The sequence below is a fragment of the Diospyros lotus genome, chromosome 2 (genome assembly GCF_014633365.1).
Source record: "Diospyros lotus cultivar Yz01 chromosome 2, ASM1463336v1, whole genome shotgun sequence".
Taxonomy (NCBI): domain Eukaryota; kingdom Viridiplantae; phylum Streptophyta; class Magnoliopsida; order Ericales; family Ebenaceae; genus Diospyros; species Diospyros lotus.
In genome coordinates, this window is record NC_068339.1 from 6,577,058 (window position 1) to 6,602,775 (window position 25,718).

Consider the following 25,718-nt stretch of genomic DNA (forward strand, 5'->3'; position numbering starts at 1 on the left):
ATATATCAGTTGCACTTTTTGGAGATTAAATTATTTCTTTCACCTTTCTTTTTTTCTTATGTATTTCAAATTTAGATTCATATTTTTTAGTAGACATTTTTATAAAAATAATAATTAATTTAGAGTCGTTAATAATATTTGTTAAAATAAAAATAATTATAAAAAGTGTAAGAAAGTAGGAACGGTAGTATTTAATTATGCTATTTTAAGTGCATTTTTTGATAAAATAATTATAAAACTTGATATTATTACCTACAAAAAAAGTAATCAAAATATATGTATATGTTGTTAAAAATTAATCATGATATTGAGATAAAATAACAGAAAGGGAAATATAGAAAGAAAATCGATTACCGTTGCGTAGCCAATATTGTGTAAAAAAATATAATTTAAAAAAAATTTATATATATATATATAAATATAAGTTTTATCACTATTTTATAGAAAGTGTATTTAAAAGAGCATAATTAGGTGCTATTAAGTATATTTTATAGAAAGTGTATTTTAAAATTAAAATTAATAAAAACGTATTTATGTTCAATTATGCTAAATTTTTTTATTGATAAAACTTAAGGTAACCGCATTATTTAAAAAAAAAAAAATTAAGTACATTAACTTTTATTTGTATAAAATGGCGATGATCTAGAAATATTAGAACATGTTATAGAAGTAAAACATGCATATAGAACGCTAGGTAGAAGCTAGTGATACAACAGCTAATAGGGGCATCTTCTTGTGAATCGTCATCCCAGCACTTTCACTCAAGTCCAACTCGTCTTCTCTTGCTCCACCAGGCAGGGCAAAATCAAATTTGAAGACCAAATTTGCCAATGCAAGCTCATCCACTGCCATGGCGAATTGGAGTCCTGGGCAACCTCTTCGCCCAGCGCCAAATGGAATGAACTCGAAATGATTTCCTTTGAAGTCTGTTGAACAATCCAAAAACCTTTCTGGCTTGAACTCTTCAGCCTCATCCCATATTAGTGGATCCCTTCCAATCGTCCAAGTATTTATATACACTTGTGTGCCAACTGCTATATCATGACCCATCACTTTGACATTTTGGGTTGATTCTCGAGGAATCAGTAAAGGCACTGTAGGGTGTAAACGCAGAGTTTCTTTTATCACAGCCTTCAGGTATGGGATTTTTTCTATGTCCAACTCGGTTACACCTTGCTTGCCCCTGCCCGCTTCTCGCGCTTCTTTCTTTAGTATTTGCATAGACTTAGAATTTCTTAAAAGTTCTGTCATAATCCATTCTAAAGCTGTACATGTAGTATCGGTTCCAGCTGTAAACATATATAAATAAAAATGAGAAGAGTTAAAAGTTAACGACAAATAAAAATTATTTAATTCGACTATAATATTAGTGAATTTGAAAGTTGATAAACAATAACAATGTCAAGATTTAATCCCATTAAGTCGGGTTCTAAATTCAAGTCAGTTTAATTCAATCTCATATTATCCATAAATTTATTATTTTCGTATATAATATCTAACTATTTATTTTTGTATTAATTTATTATAAAAATATTTGCTAAATAACATTTATCATATTTAATCCACAAAGGAACAAAAACTTTTATCAAGTCTTTTTAAGTAGAAGAAAAGAGTTGATATCTATGCCTCCAAACAAATCCTATAGATCCTATCAATATATATATATACCCACATACACATTTAGGTGCTATTTATAAATAAAACGTCCCATTAATAAAATATTTTATTTTAAAATTACTTCCATATACCAAGGATGCTAGTAGAAATAGAAATGCTAATTCATCTCTAAAAATTATTATTAAAATAATGTAATAATGAAATTAAAATTTTAAAATATAACCATTTTAAAGTTGTAGAATAAACTACTACTACTGGAGGACCTAGGCCATACCAAGACGAGAGCTTTGATGGTATCATTATGAAGAGAAAAGCCAGCAACTTCAGCCCTCTGAATTTGAAGCAAAACATCCACAAAATCAAGTCGACCGTCACCTTCAATCTTGCGACCTCTATATCTCTCACTTCCCTCCATACGCTCTTGAACCACAAGGTCAAAAAAAGCATCAAGCACCTTAGCAATCCTATCTGCTCTACCATACAACCCATTCAAATGGCCAATCCATCCTAGCCATGGAATGTAGTCCCCCACATTGAACACGCGCAACATTTCCACTAACTCCCCCAAAAGCTCCTTAAACCTTCGCCCTCCAGCGATGTCGCCGCTGTACTTCCTCCCTAGCGCGACACTGCACACTACATTATTTGTATGCTCCGCAAGTATTTCTCTTAGATTCACCTATCGAAAGAAACATGACACTCAAAATTAACGATGAATGTATCATCTTGCTCTAAATGAATTATACGACTACCATATAGAGCGAGACTTGTATGCATGATAGATAAATCTGCAATATAATTTAATAACTGATTAAACTCAAAACATATATCCTGGATATAGATAAACTAAATTCAAATTTCACCCGATTCTAATTAATAACATTACCACTGATGAAGAATCAGCACAACAAGATTGTTTGATCTTGTCAATTAGAAGGGCAGTTTCTTCTTCTCTCACGGCGCGAAAAGACTGCACTCTCTTGCTGCTGAGAAGCTCGAGCACGCATATGCTTCTGATCTGTCGCCAATACTCACCATAAGGAGCAAAAGCTATGTCCTTGTAATTATACAAAACCTTGCGAGCGATGGTGGATTTGGGCCTGTTTGAGAAGGCGAGATCATTGGTTTTCAAGATTTCTTGAGCTGCCTCAGCGGAGGAGACGATAAGAACTGGGACGCTGCCAAGATGAAGCAGCATCAGCGGCCCATGCTTTAGAGCCAGTGAATGGAGCGAGCGATGGGGAAATATGCCGAGCTGGTGCAGGTTTCCGATTATGGGAAGCTTTGGGGGAGACGGTGGCAGGTTTTTTCTGGGATTTCGAATGGTGCTTAACCATTTGATCAGAAGGAAGATGAAGAAGAGACAGAGGGGAAGAAGAACGCAGTAGAATTGATCTCTCATCGACCACATATCTGGGTTCTCTCGACTCGAGGTGGAAGAGATACCTCAAATCGTGGATGCAATGTCAATTTATAAATCCAATTTTTCGGTCCGGATCGATTTTAAAATTTGATAATTTTAATTATTTTAAATTAATTTATTTTTTTTAAAAAAATAAAAATAATTGAATCGACCGAATCCTTGAATAATCAAAAGATTACTCAATTAATATTACATGTTAATCAAGTATAATGCAGTAATTACTTGTTTAGTTTTATGAATTAATTAATTAATATTACTCGAGTAGTAATTATCTGAAAATCAGCTGACCCTCTATTATGAAGATTAATTAACTATTATTACTCATTAGTTAAATAATAATTGAATTACTTGCTTACAACCTCAAGGATAGTTAAATAATAAATGGGGGGTTTTTCAAGTCTTCTAAAATAATCGACCAATTTTTTATTTGTTTGTAGAATAATATTTAGATTTACTCACATAACTTCACTGTTTACCTGAGTAAATAAAAAATTTTACTTGAGTAATTGAAAAACTTACTTGTATAATTTTTCGATTTTGTCAGTTTTTTTGACTTTTTGGCTTGTTTGAGTTTTGAATTTTTTAATCGATTTGGTTTCTTTTTTGTATTTGTTCCATTTTTTTTATTTTTAATTTATTTAAATTTTGTATTTGTTCAATCAATTTAATTTAATTTTTCTAGACAATTTCAACCTATTTAATTTCAACATTTGGATCTGTTCGATGAATGTCACCCGTACTTTTTCGACTTTGTGACAATTTCAATCTATTTAATCGAGAGATGGGAACGTTTATCTATGTGGTTCTGTATTGCTGGTATATGAAGATAGGTATTGGGAATATGATCCATCATCCTCATCTGTATTTGATGGAGTAAACGTCATATGTGATATACTATTAGTGTGACGGGACAGTCCCTAACCAAGGCAGATTGAAAGTCAAGAAATATGTTTCTTAAGGTGTCACCTAGTCACATTAATGAGATCTAATACATAGTTATTAAGTTTGTAAGTTTGTCACTTTATGACTCTCTCTTAGTCGAAATGTTAAGTGATATTAGTCAGAACGTTAAGTGATAGAAGAATTATAACACACGATAATCGTCAACTATAATAAGTTCACTTGAAGTGAGACTTCACTGCCACCTATACTGTCATGAATCGTTGCTAAACGTTGTTCAAGAACTCTTGGATCATTATTGGGATATGGAGAAATTCTGATGATGGGTCAAATGGATGACTTGTTGTAATGACCTGTTAAGGGGTCTAGACGTTTTCAGATATTTTATATTGGGATTCAAAATATGGGGAATGTCCAAATAGATTGGGCCACTGAGATGTGTTTGGAATTTTAATTATATTATAAATGGACTTGGATTATGATAATTTATTTGGGTTAATGACTTGGGCCATGGAATGGCCCACGGTATGGGCTGAGCTCAATTGGGAAATGAGATTTGAAATTTTTGAAAGAAAATCATAATAAATTAAATTGGCTAGTAAATGTCAATAGTGCCCTTTGTCTTCCATTTGACCATTGTAAAGGTGAAGGGTAATCAGATCATTTTGACCAAGTGGCAGGTGCAGATTGTGTATTTTTCTTCTTCGTGTTGCACCTGCACTGGCGACCTTTTTCTTGAGTGTACCCACATTTCATATCTATGGCCTCTTCTACTTATTTCTTCTCTTCCCTCCTGGCTACTTGTATTTTTCGTCTGGGATGATAGTAGTTTCAGGAATGGAGGATTTTTCTGCATAGGGAAGTTATCAGGCATGTTCTTCTTGCATTCCCTTTTGATTTTCAGTGTAAGTTCTCTTATTCATCCTTTTATATCCTTGTGCGAGCTAGACTGTATCTTCTTGCTTCTGTTATGATTGTCGTGTTCATTATAGCTCACTTTATTCATTTTAGCTTACTTTAGCTCACTGTGTTCAACCTATGTTTCTGTATCTCTTTGTGGGTTTTCTTGCGATCTCGAAATGGGGTTTGTTTTCACCCCAAGATTTCTTCGTGAATGACATTTTATATAGTTAGGTAAGGATGGGAACCTCTGCTCGTTCTCCATTCAAAGAAGCAGTGTTAACTGTATATATATATATATATATTTGCGTGTATATCACATCTGAATGAGCTAGTTATTCCAAATGCCTCTTATAGTTGTATGTGCTATGTCGGAATGTAAAATGCTAAGTCATCTACCACTCATTCGAATGATTTCATTGATGTATTCGGAGGTCTCGCATCAACAGCAAAAGCTCAACTGAGAATATATACTGTTCACCTATATATGAGACTCATTTATAAATACACATATACATATATGCGTAACGAGCTGTTACTCCTCACTGATTTGTAAAGCTTATTCGAGCCATACCCTGCCTAGCCAATCCACCATATACTCATGCTTAAACAGTCATTCGAATGCCCCTGTTCTGTTCTGTTCTGCAAACCCAGTTATATATATACATACATGTTCAGATTCATTGATGTTCCAGCGAGCTCGTTTCGAGCTCTTTCCGTGAGCTCTTGTCGCGCGCCTGACCTCAAGCTCTTGGTGAGAGCTCGTCCAGCGAGCTCTTGCCCAACCCCTTGACCATGAGCTCATTCAGCGAACTCTTGTTCAGCTTATGACCTCGAGCTTGTTCCGCTTATCCTTTTCGCGAGCTCCCTCTGTAAGCCGCGAACTCATGACCTTGAACTCGTTCTGAGCTCTTTCTGCTTGTCCATTTTGAGAGCTCCCTCCGTAAGTTGCGAACTCATGACCTCGAGCTTGTCCCGAGCTTTTCCCATAAGCCTTTGAATGCGAGCTCTCTACTCACTTCCCATCCATCTACATTTCTTTACATTTAAGTAAATGTTTGCATTTTCCTTAATTTATATTTTACCTTTCATTTACTTTAATACATAAATGTAAATAAAAAAGTACCCCCATTTGGATTCAATAAAAATATCAAAAAAATCAAAATCCATAACAATAAAAAGATAAAATTTTAGTTTTAGTACAAATTGACGAATTTGTAATTTTATCACCCTCTAAATATATAGTTTCCGTTTCTTGAAAAATTCATTAAAAATCATTTTTACAACAATGAATGCTAGTTATCAAAATATCGGGAGTTAATTTTTCAAAATGAAGACATTTTCAAAATATGTTCTAATTGGTCCTTCACCTTAGAAAAATTTCAAGTTTATGTTTAACCAACAATTTAGTGTGGTGTGGTCATTTGATTGCATGGGGACTAATCATGAATTTGAGCTATGAGCACGAATGCAAGGAAATGCATACTATTACTGGTTAAATGAAATCATAACAATCATATGATGGAAAAAATAATTATTAAATTTATAATACTCCTCAGCTGGTGAATAGAGATTTAATATTAAATAGCATCTCTCAAAAATTATTCTTGTGTTATAAATTACATCAAACATTTCTGTGTCATAAATTACATCTTGAATGTGGTAAATGTTATGAAGTAAGATAATTGAATTTATCTGATGATGGAAAAATACCCGGTATAGGTAAGTGATGTTAACAGTATGAATATCGCGGAAACAAGAATTTAAATATATGTGGTTGGCAAATGCATACATGATGTATACATGTACATGTTACATATATATGTTTTGTGCACCTATTATTTTACGTGGAGGGAGAAAGGGTACCCTAGAGCACCTGGCGCGAGACGAGGTGGCCATAGTCTGGCATGTTGACTCCATACTTATTGTGAGATTTTATGGAACTTATGCACTTTTGCATGTATCGACTTATGGTTTGTGAACTGGGAGAATTGATATTGATAATGAAATGATGCACTCTTGCATGTATTGATTGATGGCTTATGAGCCTGTGAGAATTGATAATGATATTGAAATTTTATGCACATTTGCATAACATAGTGACATGATATATTAAGTTGAATTGATAAATTCATGAATTATGAATCTTGTATATAATTGTGGAGTCCTTGATTACTCTTCTTGGTGTCATTGTGCTCTTGGATCCTATATATTGTTCCTTGTTTCTCGAACTTGCTGATTCTTGTGACTCACTTGATCTTCTTTGCCATTCTAGGTAAAGGAAAGACGATTATTGGGGGCGAGTCTAGTAGGACTGCAGCCTAGGGATAGTGGTGTACGAAGACGTGTCATAGATTTAAAGATCCTGATTAATGATTTGGTGAGGTTTATAATAATGAGAATTTATTATGTTATGGGCATTTGAACCTCTTATTATTTTGTATGGCCATCGAGTCTAAAGTTATGAGATATTAGGAATGTAATTAAATCTTATTTAAATTTTCCCTGCTAGAAATAAAATGAGTTGAGTTTAGTTTTGTTTTATATCATCTCTGTAATGACCTTCTTTCGGGTATTCGGAAACGGGCCTTACACTTGTATTGAAAAGGATTTTGGTATTATATGATTGGTAACGAGTAGTGAATCTAGAAAAACACACACCATATAGTGTTGCATTTGGTATCGACACCGTGTACCTGAAATATCTTTAGAAGTGATTAGTCAAAAGTTGATTCTTAACCCCAGTAATTGAGTTTAATTATTGGAGTAGCTGATGAAGGTAGCGGCAAATTTTAATTGAAATTGAAATTGCTTGAATGAAGAAGATTAAGAATGATTATGGGAGATAATAATTGAAAGAGAAAATTAATAATTAATTGAATAATTAATTATTGAGAGATAGATAATGATTAAGGGAGAGATTTTAATTAATTAATAGAAGCAAATGGTTTTTTGCTTCAAAATGATTTTCTTATGTTGCTTATTTCTTTTTTTCTTCCTCTATTTCTTCTATAAAATTTTGCGGATGTTAGAAATTAACATGTGGAAGGTTATACATATATTTTTGAGGCGTAGACACTGGTGATACGTAAAACTTCTGTGTCTAGCATGATAAGAAGTGACTAGAACGATATCATTCTACATGTTAAGTGTGGACAGACTAGGACTACCATATCTTGAGGTGAAATTGATTTCAATACAAAAATGAATTTTGTACTCAATCCTTATATTAGACAACAGGTACACATTTATTTATATTCTATTGTTGAATATTCGTGTTGCTTAAATACCCAAACTAGTGTATGGAATACATATTATATTTCACTGCGTGTATTTAATACATGGTAAAAATTTTATTTTTGTCCGTATCGCCGTATACGTGATTTCCTTCAAAAGCTCCCATGAATAGCCTCATTTCCAACTTGGTCTGCTCCGATACATGTTTCTTTGGCTAACCACGCCATACCTATAGCCGTAGGGGACCAACTCGGTCCACACCTAGATGGCAATGGAACCATTTGCCTCAGTTATGTGCTTGATAAGTGAGGACAAATGTGACTCCAAACTATACCTACCTTTCCTCGGATGAACCAAACCAGTCATCTCACGACCTTTGGATCAATAAAAACAAGGGAGCAAGAAAATGAGAGAATGCAATGGTAAAAGAGAAAAAGACGATGAGCATACGTGGTTATGCTCTCTACTTTTCTTCAAATTAGTCAAAATGAGGAGCGGGGGGAAACCTTTTGAAGCAAATTGTTCCCTTTTCTTTTGTTCTCCCTTTTCTATCTCTTCATTATTGTGCCTGAGAACGCATGATAGCATTCAAATGATCTGGTGATTGAAACAACAAAAGAAAAACACACAAAAATAAATCTTATTTACTGAAATTGTAGATCGTTCCAGACAATCGATCGACCATTTCGCTAAACGATCGACCATCCAATAACACTATCGACTGTTTAATGGCTTTCTTTTAAAGTTTCACTAAATTGTATCAAGTCTTGCCATTTATTCTTAATGACCCTTCTATTAACTCTTAATGAAACTAAAATCTCCCATTAACTTTTAACAGCATGCTCATTAACTCTTAAGGTTTCCATTTATTTACTCTTATCAATTTGTTGATCTATTTATTAACTCTTAACAATAAATCCATCGTCATTAAAAGTTAAATGATGATTGAGAACACTTGACAATAAAGAATCACTAATCCAACGCATTATTCAACATTTCTATAGGTTCACTAAATATCACCCATACTCATTTGTCTTTGTGATAAAACAGCCAAAAAGCCCACAGGAGAAAAGTCCAATATTTTCACGTCTTTTCTTTTGTAATCATGTTACTCATATTTTAGTAGTTATATTAGAATATTACACTTTGGGCCATAAATCTTGAAATTTCTCATTTACGCCCTCAATTAAACCCAAATCGTTTGAGAATTACACTTTTAGAACCAAAATTGGAATAATTGTGAATTGGGTCTCTTTACAGTTTTTCTTTGAAATTAAATTTTTAGAAATTAAATTCTCCAAAATATGAAATTATGTAAAAACTTGGGTCATTACAACATGTGTTTCTTACACTACACATAATCTGTTCTTATTTTTGACAATGCCCCCCTCCCCCGCCACGTGGCTTTCTTTGTTTCTTGGCATTATATTTCACTTTCGTTTCTTATTTGATTTGAATGATAAGATGAGCATTGACTTTACTGCAAGACTCCAAAACTCATTTGTTTCGAATTGCAACCGGTTGATTACCAGGTGGTGAAATTTGAACTTAATTGAAATGTTTGTTGAGTTTGATTCAATAATGCAAGAATACCTTAGAGGTATTTAGAATGGAGAAATTTATAACCATTATATTGGTTATAACATATAAAATGAGTTAATAAATATTTTAGTATTAGAAATAAGAAATATCTTTATTTAAAACAAATTTAAAGAATCAAAATATTTTTCAATTATGCTTGATTATACCCTAGATGCAAGTCACAAAGAATAAATATTTTTATATTAAGATGTGTAGATATTTCAATAAATTTGATAAAAATAGAAAAGTATTTTATAGATTTTTTAAAAGTAGATGATACCCCTGGTCAATGTATTTTTAATGTACTCACAATTAAAATAAAAAATCTTGAAATTGATAAAAATAATGTGAGAAGACAAGGATATGTTAATAGATCTAATATGAAAAGTAAATAACAAGGTATGTAAAAAATATCATTAGATATAAATTCTAAAATATTTTATACACCATGTAAATCACAATTTTTATTTGATTTTTTATGATATGGCTAATTCGCGTGTGCTATAACATTTTTTGAAGTCATACCATACATATACACATTATTTTTTCTTCTACAAAAAGATGAAAAAATTTATAAAATTGTATTTTTATTTTGATACTTAAACCATTATCACAAATACGTTAGGAAAATCATATTGAAAGTGTTAAAGTAATAAAATTTCAAGGTTTATAAATAAGAGATGTTTTATATCAATTAACAAAAATTAATGAGGATTTTAAAACAAAAGGTGAACCTATTTCTTTAGCAACATATGAGATTAGAAATTTTAAATTTTTGTTAGACTTGCTTATTTGGTACGAGTTGTTTGTTATTAATATGTTTAGTAAACATTTATAATGTAAAGATATAAACATTGCTATCGTAATAGATTACTTGAAAGATTTTATTTCTTTTTTTAAAAATTGTAGAGAAAATGATTTTAAATATTCTATGATTTATGCTAAAGAGATTGCAAAGTAAATAAATATAAAAAAGTTTTGTAAAAAAACATACAATAAGGAGAAAAAACAATTTGATGAGAATGAAAATGAAGAGATGAAATTATCTATTTAAGAATTTTTTATAATTAATTATTTTACATACTTAGTTGATCATGTTATTTCCTCTCTTCAAAATAAATTTGAACAATTTAAAATTTATGAAAATAATTTTGGTTTTCTTTATAATGTAGAACAGTTAAAATTGTTTGATGATGATAATTTGAAGAAAAATTATTTAAATCTTGAAATTTTTTTAAAATATATTACCTAATATTGATAGTTTAAATTTATTTTTAAAATTAAAAATTTTAAAAGAAATTATAATCATAGAAATTAAAACATCGCTTGTCATACTAAATTTTATGAAAAGATAAATTCTTTTTCAAATGCATATATAGTTTATACAATATTATTAACCATTTCTTTATTGTAGTTTTAGCAGAAAGAAATTTTTTAAAATTAAAAATAATAAAATTTTATTTACATTTAACTATATGATGAGAAAGATTAAGTAGTTTGACTATATTGTGAATTGAAAAAGATTTACTCTCTAAATTAAAATATAAAAATTTAATTATTGATTTTGTATATCAAAAAGTAATAAAAATAAATTTTATTAATTTTTAGAAAGTCACGGAATTAATTATTGTCTAGAGCGCCATCAACTCTTGAGCCGGCTCTCCAATGAGCCCAGAGCCGAGCTGGTGGAAATTTCCAATGATCGGGAGCTTCGGCGGAACGGTGGCGGGCTTTGGCTGCCAATTCGAGTGTGGAGGAGCCATTTGACAAGAAGGAATATGAAGAGTATGGAAAGAGGGAGAAGGAAATGGGATTTGACAACAGTGGAGATGCTTTCTGCTCTGTAAATTGTGGATGGCAACAATGAAGACATGCTCATGTCTTCTTAGCGTTACGTGATTTGATCTCGTTCAAACCAAGGTCTGTCCAAATTAAGAAGACAAATACTAGTTTGTTTAATTAAATTTTATTTTATAATACATTAGTTCTATTTTCAATATGAAAATTAAATTTGTTTACCATTATATTTATATGGACAATTTCAATTTAAGTAATAGGGTTGGCCAAGGTCCCAAATTATCTTTACCTGGAATAGAATATGAGCCTATCTGGGACCGTATACGTCGGGGACTAGAATCTAGGATGGCCGCCGGATCCTTAGCCTCGCCGTCTCTTGATAAAGAAAGAAGGTCTTCTAACACGATTTTTTTTTTTTTGTGATTTTATTTAAAAGTTTTAATTTTGACACTAAGGTCCAATTTGATCAATTAGTTGTAATTTTATCCGTGATCCAGATTAAATTTGTCAACGTCCAAGACCTGCTGACATAACATGTCACCTGACATCTTAAAACATTTTGAGTGGATTCCACATGTACATGTGTAAAAAAAATAGGCTATTAGTATGAAAAATCCAAGCCTTTTCGCATTTTTGTGATTTTATCCAAAAATTTTAATTTTACCAATAAGCTTCCGATTTGATCAATTAGTTGCAATTTTATCTACGATTCATATTTGATTTAAGAGGTATTCACGACTCACTAACATGGCATGTCACTTGGTATTTTAAAATATTTTAAGTGAGCCCCACATACACATGTGTAAACAATAAAAAATAAAATAATATTAAATATATATATTTAACACGCGTGCACACACACACACATATACATATATTGTTGAGTCATCTTGCTCATATTAATAAAGTTTTGATAATTAACAAAAATATTTTTATGGTATAAATGCATTCTCTTTCTCATGTAAAAGTAAATTTATTTTGAATTAAAGAGAATTGCTTTTAAATATGTTTTCTCTTACTCATGCAAAAAGTAAATTTATTTTGAATTAAAGAAAATTATTTTTAGACATGTTTTCACTTACTCATGTAAAAAGTAAATTTATTTTGAATTAAAAGAGAATTACTTTTAGACATATTTTTTTGTTTTAATCATTTATATCTCAAAAGCTTATATTTGAATTTTCAAATTTTGAATTAAAGGAGAATTATTTTTAGACATATTTTCTCTTACTCATGCAAAAAATAAATTTATTTTGAATTAAATGAGATTGCTTTTAAATATGTTTTCTTGTTTTAATCATTTATGTCTTAAAAGCTTGTATTTGAATTTTCAAATTTTGATTTCTTAAGCAAAAAGTAAATTTATTTTGAATTAAATGTGATACATGTTTTCTTATTGTTTGAGAAAGGCTAAACATTTTTTAAATTTTAAACTTCATATTAACCCTTTCTTTAATGGCTAGTGTGTTTGAAAGATGTATATATATAGGATAAGTATGGAGGCTTAAGTAGAACAAGCTTGATAGAGCATTCAAACAAAAGTGAGAAGGTTCGAAGTGCTGTAAGTGTGTTAACTGGTGAAATTCTCAATTGTTAGTGACTTGTTTGTAATTGTCTCTGGTTGTAAGTTTGTTATTTTTACTCACTTGTTGTGTGAGATGATTGTATTTGCTAGTAGTGTGCTAGTGGTTCTTGGTTGGACATGGGATTGCATGTTGGTTCTAGCTCTAATTAAAAGTTAGTATTGGTTTTAGGTCCAATTAAAAACTAGCGTTGATTCTCCTTAGTGGAATCTCAAATTAAGTCTTGAGAGAGAGAATTCGTCTCTTTAGAGCCAAACCTCTATAAATTTCTCTTGTTCCTTGTGGTTGTGTGATTTTATTGTTATTAATCTTACTGCAATCATTACATATTAAGATCATAAATTTAAGAGTTTTCAAAAGAGTTAAAATTATTAATTAATTTTTAAAAACCCAATTCACTCTCTTCTTGGGTATTTTTCTAGGCAACACACACACACACACACATATATATATATATGCATAAAGAAAAGGAAGCAGGCAGAAGAGGGTGACGATGATGAAGGAGGACAGTGATGCTGATGGTTATGATGATGAACGGTGACGGCAACAATAAATCTAGAAGCTGGAGGCGATGATTGATCTTGGCTTGCTCCTACTTACGACGACGATAATCGATTTGGAAGTTGGATCGACCACCAATCTGGGCTTCTTCCTACTTAGGGCCACCTTATAAAAAGAGACTGATGGCCCTCTGCTTTTGCCTGCTGATGATGTCATTTGTTAGCTGCCTCGCTCTTGTTGTCAGTCGCTTAAGCTGGCCCATTCGATGTCAACGATCAGCCATCCAACTTCCAGATTCGGCCTTATTTCAAATTGACCTCTATCGCCATTTCCAGCTTCTAGATTGGTTATTGCCTTCAGCCCAGCATCGTCACCTGTAACTGTTATTCGTCGTCGCCGTCCCCGTTCTCTGCTTGTCTTTTTTTGTAAATATATCTATAACACACGCACACATGTACACATATATAACATATATTTAACATTATTTGAGTTTTTTTATTTTTTTATACGTATGCATGTGAGGTCCATTCAAAATGTTTTAAAATACCAGGTGGCATGCCACATCAACGAGTCTTGAACGTCGACGAATCGGATTCAGGTCGTGAATAAAATTGCAATCAATTGATCAAATTAGAACATTATATTCAAAATTGAAACTTTTGGATAAAATTATAAAAAAATGAAAAAGTTTGAATTTTTTGTGCTAATAGCCATTTTTTACACATGCATGGGAGATCGATCCAAAATATTTTAAAATGTCAGGTGACATCCACGTTAGCCAATCTTGGATGCCGACGAATCAGATCCAGATCGTGAATAAAATTACAATCAATTGATCAAATCAAGACATTATTGTCAAAATTAAATTTTTTGGATAAAATCATAAAAATAAGAAAAGGTTTAAATTTTTTGTGCTAATAGGCCAAAAACGAATGATTGACAATTATATATTAAGCCATTTTAACACATCCAATTTCTATCAATAGGGAAAAAAATTATACAAAAGATACAGTCTGAATTTAACATAATCTTGTTGGTACACTTGAATTATAAGAAAAGGTACACTTGAATTTAACATAATCTTGCATCTTTATCATGTGACATAATCTAATAATAGAGTCTCTAGTGTATATGTATGGCGTATATGCGACTAATTATCTAATGTTCTGAAGGGTGTTAGGAGAGAATTTAGTAGTCTAGAGTAAAAGTTAAACAAAAAGTTGGATAACTTGATGGTAAAATTAAAAAAGAATTGAGTTCAAAATTAAAGAAAATTTTGAGTTTACAAAAGGTGACGGCTTTTAAAATTTGTTAAATAATAGTGGTTGTGACTAAATAAAAAGTTGAATATTCAATTAAAAATAAGGTGAAATTTTTAAGTACTTTTTTTTAATAATTTACCCTAATTTTAAAAACATAAACTACTTTAATGATTAATTTTTTTATTGATAAAACTTAAAGTAACCACATTATTTTAATACAAAATAATTAAGTAAATTAACTTTCATTTGTATAAAATGGCGATGATCTAGAACGCTAGGCGGAAGCTAGTGATACAACAGCTAATAGGGGTATCTTCTTGTGGACCAGTATCCCAGCAGTTTCACTCAAGTCCAACTCGTCCTCTCTTGCTCCACCGGGCAGGGAAAAATCAAATTTGAAGACCAAATTTGCCAATGCAAGCTCATCCACTGCCATGGCGAATTGGAGTCCTGGGCAACCTCTTCGCCCAGCGCCAAATGGAATGAACTCGAAATGATTTCCTTTGAAGTCTGTTGAACAATTCAAAAACCTTTCTGGCTTGAACTCTTCAGCCTCATCCCATATTAGTGGATCTCTTCCAATCATCCAAACATTTATGTACACTTGCGTGCCAGCTGCTACATCATAACCCATCACTTTGACATTTTGGGTTGATTCTCGAGGAATCAATAAAGGCACTGGAGGGTGTAAACGTAGAGTTTCTTTTATCACAGCCTTCAAGTATGGGATTTTTTCTATGTCCAACTCGGTTACACCTTGCTTGCCCCTGCCTGCTTCTCGCACTTCTTTCTTTAGTATTTGCATAGACTTAGGATTTCTTAAAAGCTCTGTCATCACCCATTCCAAAGCTGAATATGTAGTATCGGTTCCAGCTGAACACATATCCTAAAACATATACAAATAAAAATAAAAAGATTTAAAAGTTAATGGAAAATAAAAATTATTTAATTCCATTATAATATTAGTAGATTTGAAAGTTGGTAGACAATAACAATGTCCAGACTTAATCCCATTAAGTCGGGTTCTAAATTCCATATCATTTTAATTCAATCTCATATTCTCCATAAATTTATTATTTTCATATATAATATCCAATTTTTTTATATTAATTTATTATAAAAATATTTGCTAAATAACATTTCTCATATTTAATCCACAAAGGAACAAAAACGAGTATAATAACTTTTATCAGGTTTTTAAATAGAAGAAAAGAGTTGATATGCCCCAAACAAATTCTGTAGATCCTGTTAATGTATATATACACCCACATACACATTTAAGTGCTATTTATAAATAAAATGTCTCATTAACATTTATAGCACACGAAAAATATCATATATATATATATATATTAATAATACTTATATAAGTTTCATTTTACACATTATTTTTGAAAATATTTTATTTTAAAATTACTTCCATATACCAAGGATGCTAGTAGAAAGAGAAATGCTAATTCATCTCTAAAAATTATTATTAAAATAATGAAATTAAAATTTTAAAATATAACCATTTTAAAGTTGTAGAATAAACTACTACTATTAGAGGGCCTAGGCCATACCAAGACGAGAGCTTTGATGGTATCATTATGAAGAGGAAAGCCAGCAACTCCAGCCCTTTGAATTTGAAGCAAAACATCCACAAAATCAAGTCGACCGTCACCTTCCATCTTGCGACCTCTATATCCCTCACTTCCGTCCATATGCTCTTGAACCACAAGGTCCAAAAAAGCATCAAGCACCTTAGCAACCTTATCTGCCCGACCATACAACCCATTCAAATGGCCAATCCATCCTAGCCATGGAATGTAGTCCCCCACATTGAACACGCCCAACAGCTCCATTAACTCCCCCAAAAGCTCCTTAAACCTCAACCCTCCGGCGACGTCGCTACTGTACTTCCTCCCTAGCGCGACACTGCACACTATGTTATTTGTATGCTCCACAAGTATTTCACTTATATTCACCTGTCGAAAGAAACTCATGACACTCAAAATGATGAATATATCATCTTGCTTTAAATGAATTATACGACTACTCTATAGAGCAGAGACTTGTATACGTGATAGATAAATCTATAATATACTTAATAACTGATTAAACTCAAAACATATATATCCTGGAGATAGATAAACTAAATTCAAATTTCATCCGATTCTAATTAATAACTTTACCACTGATGAAGAATCGGCACAACAAGATTGTTTGATCTTGTCAATTAGAAGGGCAGTTTCTTCTTCTCTCACGGCGCGAAAAGACTGCACTCTCTTGCTGCTGAGAAGCTCGAGCACGCATATGCTTCTGACCTGCCGCCAATACTCACCATAAGGAGCAAAAGCTATGTCCTTGTAATTATACAAAAGCTTGCCAGTGATGGTGGATTTGGGTCTGTTTGAGAAGGCGAGATCATTGGTTTTCAAGATTTCTTGAGCTGCCTCGGTGGAGGAGACGATAAGAACTGGGACGCTGCCAAGGTGAAGCAGCATCAGCGGCCCATGTTTTAGAGCCAGAGAATGGAGCGAGCGGTGGGGAAATATGCCGAGTTGGTGCAGGTTTCCGATTATGGGAAGCTTTGGGGGAGACGGTGGCAGGTTTTTTCTCGGATTTCGAATGGTGCTTAACCATTTGATCAGAAGGAAGATGAAGAAGAGACAGATGGGAAGAAGAACGTAGTAGAATTGATCTCTTATCGACCACATATCTGGGTTCTCTGGACTCGAGGTAGAAGAGATACCTCAAATCGTGGATGCGATGTCAATTTATAAATCTAATTTTTTGAATAATAAACTGGGAATCAGTTATCTCTTGCCTGCAGTGTTGAGCAAAATTTTAATTTAATCAAAATAATTGAATTGAACGAATCAAAAGTATTGTTTCAATTTGATTCAAGTTAAGCATCAAAACTACAATTGTTTCAATTTGATTCAAATTAAGCATCAAAACTATTGTTTCAATTTGATTCAAGTTAAGGTTGCTTGGGTTAGTTCGATTTTACAATTTAACAATTTTAATTATTTTTAATTAATTTACTTTTTATATTAAAAAAATAAAAATAAATGAATCGAGTGAATTTTCAAATAATTAAAAGGTTATTTAATTAATTTTTCTTGTTAATCAAATACGATATAATAATTACTTATTTAATTTTATAAATTAATTAATTAATATTACTCGTTATTTCAGTAATAATAGTTTAAAAATTAACTGCCATTTTATTATGAAGATTAATTAATTGACTATTATTGTTTATTATTTAAATAATAATTAAATTATTTTTTTTATAACCCGAGAATAGTTAAATAATAAATAAAGGGTTTTTAAAATTTTAAAATAATTAATCACTTTTTTTATTTATTAAATAATATCTAAAATTACTCACATAATTTTATTATTTATTTATGTAAATAAGAAACTTTACTCGAATAATTAAAAAAATTATTTGCATAATTTTTTAATTTTGTTAATTTTTTTGACTTTTTGGCTTGTTTTATTTTTTGATTTTTAATTTTTTTGATTGATTTGATTTCTTTTTTGTATTTGTTCAATTTTTTATTTTTATTTATTTAATTTTTATATTTATTCAATCAATTTAATTTATTTTTTCCACACAATTTCAACATTTCTATCAGTTCAGTCAATGTCACCCATACTTATTTGTCTTTGTGACAAAACAGTCGTAAAGCCCACTGAAGAAAAGTTCGATATTGCGACAAAATAGCATAAAGTGCCCAGTTTGGTTTGCTTTCTTTATGTCATATCTTTTCTTTTGTAATCACGTGAGTCATATTTTAGTAGCTATATTAGAATATTACACTTTGGGCCATAAATCTTGAAAATTCTCATTTATCCCCTCAATTAAACCCAAATCGTTTGAGAATTACATTTTTAGAACCAAAATTAGAATAATTGTGAATTGGGCCTCTTTTCATTTTTCTTTGAAATTAAATTTTTAGAAATTAAATTCTCCAAAATATGAAATTATGTAAAAACTTGGGTCATTGCAACATGTGTTTCTTTATTTACCCTACTCATGGTCTGTTCTTATTTTGACAATATCCCCCCTGCCACGTGTCTTTCTTTGTTTCTTGGCACTATATTTCACTTTCGTTTCTTATTTGATTTGAATGATAAGATGAGCATTGACTTTAGTGCAAGACTCCAAAACTCATTTGTTTCCAATTGCAACCGGTTGATTGCCAAGTGATGAAATTTAAAGCAAATATTTTTTCTAATGGATGGTGGTACTTTGGGAAGTTGGTAACGTGGCACTCTATTATTGGTTTAATAAATATTAATTAAAATCTAAAATTACGTTCTCTTTTTTTTTTTTAATTTTTATTTTTGAGTTTTGAATTTATTTTAAGTTTTCTATTTTGATAATCTATTTTTAGAAAATTAAAAATATGTTCTCTTTGTTATTTTAAAAATTATTATTTAAAATAAAAAATTAAAAAAAGCATTTTATTTGAAATTTTAAAAATATTTTTTAATAATATTTTATTCAATAAATTTGATTATTTAGTAAATTAGAAATATTTAATGTTAATATATTATTAAAAAAATATATACATTTTAAAGTTAATGAATTTTGTAATATTTTTTTTATTATAATAATAAAATATGAATAAATAAATATATTTTGAGTTTAGAGTTTGTTTTGAATAAAAACACTCAAAATATTTTTTTTTTTGAGTTTTCTTTATAATTTTTTTTATTTTTAAAAATAATAAAAGAGAACGTGTTTTTATTATTTTAAAAAATTAAAAATTAAAAATAAATTGAAAACAACAAATAGAACGCAATCTAAATGTTAAAAATTATTAAAGCACCACTAATTAATACTAACTAATCTTTATTTATATAACATTACATTGATTCAAATATATTTTAAAATATTATTTGGGCATAAAACACAAATATTTAGACAAGCTACTAGTATTTCTAGCCTGAATGCATTTTCACAACTGTTAACAGTGGAACTTTTTTGTGAATTGTGAGTCCAGTCATTTCACTTGGGATAACGCTACAAGAAAGACAACTTTGTTGACAACTCTGCTAAAATTACACATTTATCCCAAACCCTAATTCTAAATCGAAGTATGCTACATGGACAAACTCGACCGCAACTGGGTTGACAAACCTAGCCAAAATTACAAGTTAATCCTCAACCAAAATTACAAGAATACCCTTGATAACTTTTCAGCACATATAATCCATTCCCACCTTGCCCAATTTGATCATCCGTTTTCTCTCTTTCTTTCTATTTCTCTTTCAATTGGAGCGTACACATACTCTCTCTTACTCTATCTCTCGCTCGCTCGCTCTTACTCTTTCTATCCTCACCGTCATCAGCTGTTCTTCCATTGTTGGCGGGTGTCTCTCTCTTTCTGTATTTTTAAACCCATCACGTCTTCTCCAACCCACTTGTCTCTGTTGGAAAGAAGAACCCTAGCAGTGTGAGAGAGATCAGACGCCCTCGCCCCATTGGCTTTATATCTCCCTACCACCGACGATAAGTTCTGAATTTTTTTGCGAAAGCAAGAACCTGAGGTGGAAATTAATCGGATGCCCTACAAACGAGAAGTTTCAGCCTTTATATTTTTCACACTGGTATGTTTTTATGTTTCTTATATTTTTATATTTCTTGATTTATATGGTTCAACCCTACGAGCTAGAAGTTTTAGACTCTAATGTCAATAGAGAGATATTTTTATGATTGTCTAGCTCAGTCACTTGTGTTGGATTCAATATGGTCTAGACAAAAACTGGTTTGGCTGCCTATCCCTAAACCACCATATATATGTTGAGTCTTAAAGAACAGGTTTCTTTTTTGGTTGCCTGAAATATCTACATTAAAACTTAAAATGACCTGGTAATTGAGAATTATTAATAACATTTTTTATGGTGCAAATTTTATGATGCAAATGATGTTATGTTTCTTCTGTCTATGCATTATTGTTAATAATTCTTTGATGTTTCTTCTACTTGTTTATTAAATATGTAGATTTGTCTGATGCAGTTACAATTTTTTATTTTGAAAAGGCTATCATTGTTATTAATTTTTGTGCTTAGTCAGTATTATTATTGCGTCAGTGCTATAGCATGGTAAATTGTTTTTGGGGTATGGTTGAGATAAATTTTTTGGGCTTGGTTGTCTTGGTTTGCTGTTAATACAGGTTATAATGGTATGTTTGAACTTAAGAGTGTTGAGAATTTTTTTATATTTATGCCGTCTTTAAAATTGTGTAGTGTATTTGCATATTTTAGAAAACAATCAATTTTATTTTAGAAGACAAAGGAAATCAATAATGAGTGATATAAGTATGTTTGATTTATTCATTATATTATAATATGAAGGAAACCAATAATAACATTATATTCTCATATGATTTTTTTTTTGAAGAGGGAAATTATATTGTGCTTATAGAATGATTCGAAGATAATAAGAAAACTTTCGTTAATAATGAGGAAATTATCAAAGATAATGAGTGTCTTGCGTTAAACAACTCACTGCCAAAAGAAGACACTGATCTTGTCTTTAAGGTTGGAATGAAGTTAAATTAGAAAGACATTTTTGAATTTTATAAAAGATATACTTACCATGTGAGTTTTTTTATTAAAAGAAGGAATTCGAATAAGGGTGATGACGGGGTGGTAAGATATGTGGGATGTAGCCTTAAAACTAGCACTTCTCTAAAGCCTTAACCAACTGTTCAGTTAGGGTGTAAAGCTAGGATAACAACATGTTCAAATGTTTTAGGAACATAGCAAATAACTATTGTCTATCTCTAACATAACCATAAAATAAGTTCAACTAAATCTGAATTATATTGATGCAATCTGAATTATATTGATGCAATAGACAATTAAGTGAACATGTGAAGTGGCAGTTTGAAGTTAATGATATAATTGGAATTCTATTATACAAAAATTATAACTCAATTATTGTTGAACTTGGTAGATATAAGAACGTGACTTTTAATTATGTGATAAAAAAGATTAAGTAATTTGAGTATATTGTTAATTGAAAAAAAATTATTTTTTAAATTAGAATATAAAATTTAATTATTAATTTTGTATATCAAAAAATAATAAAAATAAATGTTTAATAATTTTTATTATTTTTTAGAAAGCCACTAAATTAATTATTATCTAGAGCCCCAACAACCTTTGAGCCAACTTTGCAAAAAGCCGAGAGCCGAGCTGGTGAATCGGGAGCTTCGGCGGCAACGGTGGCGGGCTTTTGCAGCCAGTTCGAGTGTCGAGGAGCCATTTGACAAGAAGGAATATGAAGAGTATGGAAAGAAGGGAGACGGAAATGGGATTTGACAACAATGGAGATGCTTTCTGCTCTGTAAATTGTGGATGGCAACAATGAAGACATGCTCATGTCTTCTTAGCGTTACGTGATTTGATCTCGTTCAAACCAAGGTCTGTCCAAATTAAGAAGACAAACACTATTTTGTTTAATTAATTTTTATAATACATTAGTTCTATTTTCAATATAAAAATTAAATTTGTTTACCATTATATTTATGGACAATTTCAATTTCAGTAATAACGCTGGTCAAGTTCCCAAAATATTTTCACCTAAAATAGAATATATGCCTATCTGGGACCACATATGTTGGGGACTAGAATCTAGGATGGCCGATGGATCCTAGGCCTTGCCGGCTCTTGACAATTATAGACTAAGCCATTTTAACACATCCAATTTCCATCATTAGGGAAAAAATTATAAAAAAGATATTGTTGAATTTAACATAATATTGTTGGTACACTTGAATTATAAAAAAAGGTACGCTTGAATTTAACATAATCTTGCATCTCTATTGTGTGACATAATCCAATAATAGAGTCCCTAGTGTATATGTACGACATATGTGACTAATTATCTAGTGTTTCGAAGTGTATTAGGAGAGAATTTAGTAGTCTAGAGTAAAAGTTAAATAAAAAGTTGGATAACTTATAAATTAAAGAAAATGTTGAGTTTATAAAACGTGATGGGTTTTAAAATTTGTTAAATAATAGTGGTAGTGACTAAATAAAAAGTTGAATATTCAATTAAAAATAAGGTAAAATTTTTAAGTACTTTTTTTTAATAATTTACCCTAATTTTAAAAACATAAACTACTTTAATGATTATTTTTTTATTGATAAAACTGAAAGTAACCACATTATTTTAATAAAAAATAATTAAGTAAATTAATTTTTATTTGTATAAAATGACGAAGATCTAGAAATATTAGAACATGTCATAGAAGTCAAACATGCATATAGAACGCTAGGTAGAAGCTAGTGATACAACAGCTAATAGGGGCATCTTCTTGTGAATCGTCATCCCAGCACTTTCACTCAAGTCCAACTCGTCTTCTCTTGCTCCACCAGGCAGGGCAAAATCAAATTTGAAGACCAAATTTGCCAATGCAAGCTCATCCACTGCCATGGCGAATTGGAGTCCTGGGCAACCTCTTCGCCCAGCGCCAAATGGAATGAACTCGAAATGATTTCCTTTGAAGTCTGTTGAACAATTCAGAAACCTTTCTGGCTTGAACTCTTCAGCCTCATCCCATATTAGTGGATCCCTTCCAATCGTCCAAGTATTTATATACACTTGTGTGCCAACTGCTATATCATGACCCATCACTTTGACATTTTGGGTTGATTCTCGAGGAATCAGTAAAGGCACTGTAGGGTGTAAACGCAGAGTTTCTTTTATCACAGCCTTCAGGTATGGGATTTTTTCTATGTCCAACTCGGTTACACCTTGCTTGCCCCTGCCCGCTTCTCGCACTTCTTTCTTTAGTATTTGCATAGACTTAGAATTTCTTAAAAGTTCTGTCATAATCCATTCTAAAGCTGTACATGTAGTATCGGTTCCAGCTGTAAACATATCCTAAAACATATATAAATAAAAATGAGAAGAGTTAAAAGTTAATGACAAATAAAAATTATTTAATTCGACTATAATATTAGTGAATCTGAAAGTTGATAAACAATAATAATGTCAAGATTTAATCCCATTAAGTCGGGTTCTAAATTCAAGTCAGTTTAATTCAATCTCATATTATCCATAAATTTATTATTTTCGGATATAATATCTAACTATTTATTTTTGTATTAATTTATTATAAAAATATTTGCTAAATAACATTTCTCATATTTAATCCACAAAGGAACAAAAACTTTTATCAAGTCTTTTAAGTAGAAGAAAAGAGTTGATATCTATGCCTCCAAACAAATCCTATAGATCCTATCAATATATATATATACCCACATACACATTTAGGTGCTATTTATAAATAAAACGTCTCATTAATAAAATATTTTATTTTAAAATTACTTCCATATACCAAGGATGCTAGTAGAAATAGAAATGCTAATTCATCTCTAAAAATTATTATTAAAATAATGTAATAATGAAATTAAAATTTTAAAATATAACCATTTTAAAGTTGTAGAATAAACTACTACTACTGGAGGACCTAGGCCATACCAAGACGAGAGCTTTGATGGTATCATTATGAAGAGGAAAGCCAGCAACTCCAGACCTCTGAATTTGAAGCAAAATATCCACAAAATCAAGTCGACTGCCACCTTCAATCTTGGGACCTCTATATCTCTCACTTCCCTCCATATGCTCTTGAACCACAAGGTCCAAAAAAGTATCAAGTACCTTAGCAATCTTATCTGCTCTACCATACAACCCATTCAAATGGCCAATCCATCCAAGCCATGGAATGTAGTCCCCCACATTGAACACACCCAACAGCTCCACTAACTCCCCCAAAAGCTCCTTAAACCTCCGCCCTCCGGTGACGTCGCCGCTGTACTTCCTCCCTAGCGCGACACTGCACACTATGTTATTTGTATGCTCCGCAAGTATTTCACTTAGATTCACCTGTCGAAAGAAACATGACACTCAAAATGATGAATATATCATCTTGCTTTAAATGAATTATACGACAACCATATAGAGCAGAGACTTGTATACGTGATAGATAAATTTATAATATAATTAATAACTGATTAAACTCAAAACATATATATCCTGGAGATAGATAAACTAAATTCAAATTTCATCCGATTCTAATTAATTACATTACCACTGATGAAGAATCGGCACAACAAGATTGTTTGATCTTGTCAATTAGAAGGGCAGTTTCTTCTTCTCTCACGGCGCGAAAAGACTGCACTCTCTTGCTGCTGAGAAGCTCGAGCACGCATATGCTTCTGACCTGCCGCCAATACTCACCATAAGGAGCAAAAGCCATGTCCTTGTAATTATACAAAAGCTTGCTAGCGATGGTGGATTTGGGTCTGTTTGAGAAGGCGAGATCATTGGTTTTCAAGATTTCTTGAGCTCCCTCGGCGGAGGAGACGATAAGAACTGGGACGCTGCCAAGATGAAGCAGCATCAGCGGCCCATGTTTTAGAGCCAGTGAATGGAGCGAGCGGTGGGGAAATATGCCGAGCTGGTGCAGGTTTCCGATTATGGGAAGCTTTGGGGGAGACGGTGGCAGGTTTTTTCTGGGATTCCGAATGGTGCTTAGCCATTTGATCAGAAGGAAGATGAAGAAGAGACAGAGGGGAAGAAGAACGTAGTAGAATTGATCTCTCATCGACCACATGTCTGGGTTCTCTCGACTCGAGGTGGAAGGGACACCTCAAATCGTGGATGCAACGTCAATTTATAAATCCAATTTTTTGAATAATAAACTGGGAATCAAGTATCTCTTGCGTAGAGTGTTGGAGCGAAATTTCAATTTAATCAAAATAATTGAATTTAACTGATCAAAGCTACTGTTTCGATTCGATTTGGTTTGTTCCGTCTGGTTCAATTTTAAAATTTAATAATTTTAATTATTTTAATTTAATTCGATTTTTATATTAAAAAAATAAAATAACTGAATCCAT

At 31.4% G+C, this 25,718-nt stretch overlaps 1 protein-coding gene across 4 annotated transcripts; it reads right to left on the reverse strand.

The window, feature by feature from the left end:
• Positions 1-661: 661 nt before the first annotated feature.
• On the reverse strand, positions 662-25,477 carry LOC127795833 (cytochrome P450 736A117-like). 4 transcript variants are annotated; one of them, XM_052327751.1, is made up of 4 exons: positions 16,976-17,553; positions 16,364-16,768; positions 15,261-15,687; positions 662-875 (listed from the first exon to the last, which is right to left on the reverse strand). In XM_052327751.1, exons 1-4 carry the CDS (start codon positions 17,498-17,500, stop codon positions 691-693), a joined length of 1,542 nt encoding a protein of 513 aa, XP_052183711.1. In that variant the 5' UTR covers positions 17,501-17,553; the 3' UTR covers positions 662-690. The 4 variants fall into 4 exon arrangements, with proteins under 4 accessions (XP_052183711.1, XP_052183710.1, XP_052183708.1 ...); XM_052327750.1 differs by lacking the exons at positions 662-875; positions 16,976-17,553 and adding an exon at positions 24,908-25,475 and having other exon boundaries at positions 14,962-15,687; XM_052327748.1 differs by lacking the exon at positions 662-875 and having other exon boundaries at positions 14,962-15,687; positions 16,976-17,549.
• Between the last annotated feature and the right edge of the window lie 241 nt (positions 25,478-25,718).

Bases quoted from the DNA above. Each gene is read 5' to 3' on its own strand.
- LOC127795833 (XM_052327751.1), bottom strand. From the start codon at position 17,500: ATGTGGTCGATAAGAGATCAATTCTACTACGTTCTTCTTCCCATCTGT. The intron at 16,769-16,975 runs GTAAAGTTATTA...TTCTTTCGACAG, and splicing joins GTGCCGATTCTTCATCAGTG to GTGAATATAAGTGAAATACT. The intron at 876-15,260 runs GTTGCCCAGGAC...CTGGGCGAAGAG, and splicing joins ATTTGGCGCTGGGCGAAGAG to GTTGCCCAGGACTCCAATTC.